Below are 6,027 nucleotides of genomic sequence, written 5' to 3'. Positions count from 1 at the left end.
TTTAGATTTTGTCTTATTATTAGGGAGGGGGAACCCCCAAATTCTTATAAAATATACATGTGAACTGCTCATAATACCCGCGTGCTGATGCAGATTGCACTTGGCTGGACCGGCTGCTGACAAGAAGACCCGGAAGCCACCAGATCTGAGCTGTGCCAGAGAGACCTTATCTCCATAGACCCTTTAATCGCGATGGTCTGAGAGGGCAGACTCCACTAATGTGGCCTCATCATACGGGTCTATAACACCTCAGCTTTTATTTTTGTGGATAAGCATTGTGTTATATCAATACTTTACACTGCAGCTTTCCTCGCTGCTCATAAGAAGAAGCTATAAATTAAACCCTGGCATCTTCTGCACCCTAATACTACCAGTAAGGAGAGTAGTGATAATTATGTCTGCCGGGCTCCCCTGTTTTAGACTGACATCATGTAAGGGGGTCACTGGGCTTCTCTTACGATAAGTGCGTTTGTTTTTCTTCACTGGTGAAATAGGATAAATCACAGAAAAAAGGAGAAAATAACAGTAAATAAGTCTGACATTAACACATTTGACACACCCAGCCCCTTTGGTGATACTCAGAACTGGGCCGGACTAGTCCGGGGATGTCAGCGGTGGCGAGGCCCGGCTCCGTGACCCTGGCGGTGTCTTTCTTCAATGAAGGAAGGGGATGATGATGGGAGTTACATTTACAAAAAAATAAAGTTTGTGACTCCACTTGCGGTGTGCGGCTATGAGAGGGAGCCGCCGCTGCGTAGTGTCTCTTACTGCTGGCGCTGATGGTGTGACGCAGCTAGGATGTTCCAGCTAGCGGCAAGCAGAGCTAGGCCCCAGGGAGGATGATGGCTGTAGTGACAGTGGCGCTGAGGTACAGGGCGACGGCAAGTAAACAAACGATTTGCTGCTGTTCAAGTTGTTTACTCACTGTCTCTTATGCCTGCGGGGTGCCAGTCTCTATCAAGATGGGCTCCATGCGATCCCGAACTCTTCGGATCCCGATGCCGGTATCATGACTGGTGGGCCCTTCCTCAATGCGCTCTGTTGTTGGCGGGTCCCCGTGGCTTAAAACTGCTTGGGGTCCCCTTCGCCTTCTCCACGACCCTGAGTCCTAGATCCAGTGGATCGGGAGCCCCTAGGTGCGGTGGCACCCTATAGACCCAACCGCTGTGGTGACCTCCCCTTTGTGACCCGTACTGGTCCCAGTCCCTATCGGGGAGGACAGTCTGCAATGTGGAACCGGCACTGATCACCTAGGAATCCAGGATGAGCACAGCACCTAAAATCAGGTGCAGTACCCTGTAGCGCCTGCAGCCTAAGGGGTGCCACATTCCCCCTCTTTAAATTCCAGCACTGCAAATTTAATACATATCAATGGTATCGTATTGCTTTTTAACTATGCATAGTATTAAACAAAACAATCTTCCCCTTATGGGAGGCACTTTGACTTGCACGTTGCGTAACATTTTCATGGCCATTACACTCAATATTCCCATTATCATCATATTCCCTACAAAACATTACACAAAATATTTAAAGCTTTATTTCCTATAAAACACATCACGAATACAATATTAGCAGTCACCTTTGTCCCAAAAGTCTATAAAATGTCACATTAATATTCACATTACCTATAAAACTTTGTACACACACGAGAGTCTTTGGTGCACCTTTCCCCTTAAGGTGTGTTGTTTTTTTTATTTTTTTTTTTGCTCCCTTTAGCAGAACGCTCCCGCCTTAATTCTGGTAGAGAGCACAACAGGTGCAACTATTTACAATAGAGTTTCGTCTACCCATAGTCCAATGGCCCGGTTGTCCACATCCACAAAAACGAAAAGGGGGAAGAAAACAGATCGGAGTGACATCTTAAAAAAAAAAAAAAAAAACCAAGGGGCTATTTACATTTCCAGATCCTGGTCATTTAAATGTTGGGATCCGGCTCTGGGATGGCTCCGGGTACCAGGTATGCCGTTGACCGGATTGTCTGTGTTCCTTGATGATGAGATCCTGCAGGTGGCTCATCCTCAAGCTGGGGGTTCACTTTATGCAGGATGGTCATACAGAGCATACCACCCATGCTCTTCTTGGTGTCGGGTATAGCTCACCACATCACCCGGGTATACATCCCTTCCTGGGTGACCCTCCTGCAGGTAAGATTCAATGTCTCTTCGGGACACAAAAATATCTCTGGCTACGCCGGGTTCCTGGATGAATCCCTAGCCCTTGTCTAAGTTAAGGGTGACTATTATTCCTTGTCTCCGTGGACCCCATTCAGCAGGTCGGGATTTCCGGAGCACTCTCTTGGAAGCTAGGTTTCGGGCCTCCATTTATGCACACCGCCTCTCGCCGTTCCTGCTCCGACCGGTACCGAACCAACTGTCGCTTGCAGCACACCTCAGTGGCGGTCTGTGTGGGAATGGGTTGTAATGGGGTGGCCAGCTTTCTCCCGCTGATCGGTAAATCGTCCCAATTTACTTTAGGACCTGTATGCTCAGGTGTGAGGACCAGGAGACTCGGAAGGGGCCCTGCCAAGGTGTCCGGTTCAAGTGTGGTAACTGGGGACGTCAGCTCACCGGTATCTGCGGCCGCTCCTACCGTTGCGCTGGACGCCGCCTGATCTTCTGGCGCAGGTCCTGGTTCCGCCATCTTCATCACTGCTCCGATGTGCAGTCCCAGTAACTGTTGCCCCAGCAGCCTCACCTCCTCTCCCAGGGAGTCAAGGTCCAGTGCCAGCAACGGTGTCTGCATGCCCTCCGGTGCCATCTCCCTGCAGTCCGGTTCACTGCTCCTCACTGCCTTCTCCATTTTTCCTTGGGGCGGACACAGCTCTCTGGCGCCAAGCTGTGTTCCCTCCCATGAAGGGTGAATGCCCTCTGACCTCCAGCCTTCACACAGCGTCTGTCATTCTAACTAGCCGCCACTGTGTCAAATTTAATAAGTCCAGTCCATTAGCACACAGTACTCGTCAGTCCTTGGCAGAGGACGTGGTGGTGCTCCTCTTCGCGCACTTTTTCAACCGCTCTCTGTATGACGTAGTTTAATTTCTGTGACGCAGTAATGGTGGCTCAATTCAAAGTTCAATAAAGCCAATACAAGGCACACGTTACACGGTGTTACCGAGCCTAGTTCATCCTGTTTGTGTCGCCAAAATTGACATGCCCAGCCCCAGGGCCTTAGGCGATACTCAGAACCGGGCTGGACTAGTCCCGGGATGTCAGCACTGGCGGTGTCTTGCTTCAATAAAGGAAGGGGATGATGATGGGAGTTACATTTACAATAAAATAAAGTTTGTGACTCCACTTGCGGTGTACGGTTATGAGAGGGAGACGCTGCTGCGTAGTGTCTCTTACTGCTGGGGCTGATGGTGTGACGCAGCTAGGATGTTCCAGCTTTCTGCAAGCAGAGCTAGGCCCCAGGGAGGATGATGGTGGTTGTAGTGACGGTGGCGCTGAGGTACAGGGCGACGACAAGTAACAGACGACACAGGGGCTGTGGTTCAAGTTGTTTACTCACTGATTGTCTTTTATGCCCGTGGGGTGCCGGTCTACACCAAAATGGGCTCCAGGCGATCCCGAACTCTTCATATCCCGGTGCCGGAATTATGACTGGTAGGCCCTTCCTCTATGCGCTCTGTTGTTGGCGGGTCCCCGAGGCTTAAAGCTGCTTGGGGTCCCCTTCTGTAAAAGTCCTGGTCCGTTCGCAGGCAGCGACCTGTAGTGGGCTGGATCTAAGTCTCAATTCCCAGGCTCCCTGTGCTGCTGTGCCCCGGACACTGTGGTGGGTGAAGAAACGAGGAATCTCCTCTCCCGGTAGATTTATTAGGCGAGCTTGTAGCGTCCCCTTACCTAGGGCTCTAAACCCCGACTGCGCCGGTCCCGGGTAACTGACACCGTATCCCACCGGCGACCGTAACTCCTATGTCCCACCGACGTCACTAGGTGAGTTTCTCTCTCGACCAAAGTCCCTCCTGACTCCCTACTCCAACTGTCACTAACTGTTCTTCGGCTCCTTCAACTCCCCGGTGACTCCTCCTTCCCAACCCTGAGTCCCGGATCCAGTGGATCGGGAGCCGCTAGGTGCGGTGGCATCCTTTAGACCCAACCGCTGTGGTGACCCCCTTTGTGACCCGTACTGGTCCCAGTCCTTATTGGGGAGGACAGTCTGCGGTGTGAAGTATGTGGTGGTGTGTGGAACCGAATAGGGGGGACCCTGTGTAAATTTGTTTTTTCCTTTATTTGGTTCATAGCTGTAACATCTGTCTGGCTTTCCACATCTTTGACCCATAAACCATTAATTTCAGTATCATCCGTTGTTTTCTGGTACATGTCACACAGATGTCATCCTTGTGCTGTACATATTTAATCCGTGCTGCTGGTAAGAATAAGAAACAAACATGTCTCGTGTGGCTCACAGGGGCATACAATCCATGTGATAACACAGGGGCATACAATCCATGTGATAACACAGGGGCATACAATCCATGTGATAACACAGGGGCATACAATCCATGTGATAACACAGGGGCATACAATCCATGTGATAACACAGGGGCATACAATCCATGTGATAACACAGGGGCATACAATCCATGTGATAACACAGGGGCATACAATCCATGTGATAACACAGGGGCATACAATCCATGTGATAACACAGGGGCATACAATCCATGTGATAACACAGAGGTGTGAAGATCCGCATCGATTTTAATGAGTATGTGTGTGAACATGGCACCACAGACACAGAAAAGACAAATATCGTAGTGATGCTACATGCAGATGAAAGTTTCGGCTGCATGGGGAATGAATGAATGAATAAATGAACAACAGTCCAGGGCATCTGCTGAATGTCCTTCATTGCCAAATGGGTGTGGCTAGGGGCGTGGTCAAAATGTGTCCTGCTTTCTGTTCTTCACGAGTTGGGACTCAGGTGTGCCAGGGGTGTCACGTGATCATCATATTAGAGGTGTGGATAGACTGGAGAGAAGGACGGCACACCTCCGCCCCGCACGGCTGCAACAATGTTACTCAATATGTAAGATATTGTTCATCTTGCGACCATGACAATGTTGGACAGGCATCATGCAGGACACCCCCAACAAGCCCCTGCTAGGACCGGCACGTGATGACTGAGCGGGGCCTCCCTGTGTACAGCTGTCCTCACACTGCCGGTGCAGACCGGTGTGTGTACGTCTGATCTATAACGGCATTGCTACAGCGGCTATAACGCCACAGTGTGCCGGCCAGGCAGAAGCGAGGACGCCTACATCACATTCCTCCAATCCGCGTACAGGAGCGGGGGCCTAGCGAGCAGTGACTGCCAGAAGCTCCGCCCAGCCCGGTGATGGTGAGTGCAGTCTCCTCTGGTGTCTCTCCCTCTGTCATCAGTGCAGTCTCCTCTGGTGTCTCTCCCTCTGTCATCAGTGCAGTCTCCTCTGGTGTCTCTTCCCCCTCTGTCATCAGTGCAGTCTCCTCTGGTGTCTCTTCCCCCTCTGTCATCAGTGCAGTCTCCTCTGGTGTCTCTCCCTCTGTCATCAGTGCAGTCTCCTCTGGTGTCTCTCCCCTCTGTCATCAGTGCAGTCTCCTCTGGTGTCTCTCCCTCTGTCATCAGTGCAGTCTCCTCTGGTGTCTCTCCCTCTGTCATCAGTGCAGTCTCCTCTGGTGTCTCTTCCCCCTCTGTCATCAGTGCGGTCTCCTCTGGTGTCTCTTCCCCCTCTGTCATCAGTGCGGTCTCCTCTGGTGTCTCTTCCCCTCTGTCATCAGTGCGGTCTCCTCTGGTGTCTCTCCCTCTGTCATCAGTGCAGTCTCCTCTGGTGTCTCTCCCTCTGTCATCAGTGCAGTCTCCTCTGGTGTCTCTCCCTCTGTCATCAGTGCAGTGTCCTCTGGTGTCTCTCCCTCTGTCATCAGTGCAGTCTCCTCTGGTGTCTCTCCCTCTGTCATCAGTGCAGTCTCCTCTGGTGTCTCTCCCTCTGTCATCAGTGCAGTGTCCTCTGGTGTCTCTCCCTCTGTCATCAGTGCAGTCTCCTCTGGT

The 6,027-nt window shown here is 51.3% G+C and overlaps 1 protein-coding gene across 1 annotated transcript in view; it reads left to right on the top strand.

The window, feature by feature from the left end:
* The first annotated feature begins 5,101 nt into the window (after nt 1-5,101).
* RABGGTB (Rab geranylgeranyltransferase subunit beta) overlaps nt 5,102-6,027 on the top strand; it is a 20,493-nt gene continuing 19,567 nt past the window's right edge. Inside the window, exon 1 of the mRNA XM_075321121.1 lies at nt 5,102-5,343. Within this exon, the coding sequence (XP_075177236.1) occupies nt 5,341-5,343 (3 nt within the window). The 5' untranslated portion in view covers nt 5,102-5,340. The remainder of the gene's footprint in view (nt 5,344-6,027) is intronic.

Source organism: Anomaloglossus baeobatrachus, chromosome 8, assembly GCF_048569485.1.
Source record: "Anomaloglossus baeobatrachus isolate aAnoBae1 chromosome 8, aAnoBae1.hap1, whole genome shotgun sequence".
NCBI classification, from domain to species: Eukaryota; Metazoa; Chordata; class Amphibia; order Anura; family Aromobatidae; genus Anomaloglossus; species Anomaloglossus baeobatrachus.
This window is presented reverse-complemented; position numbering and strand designations above follow the sequence as displayed.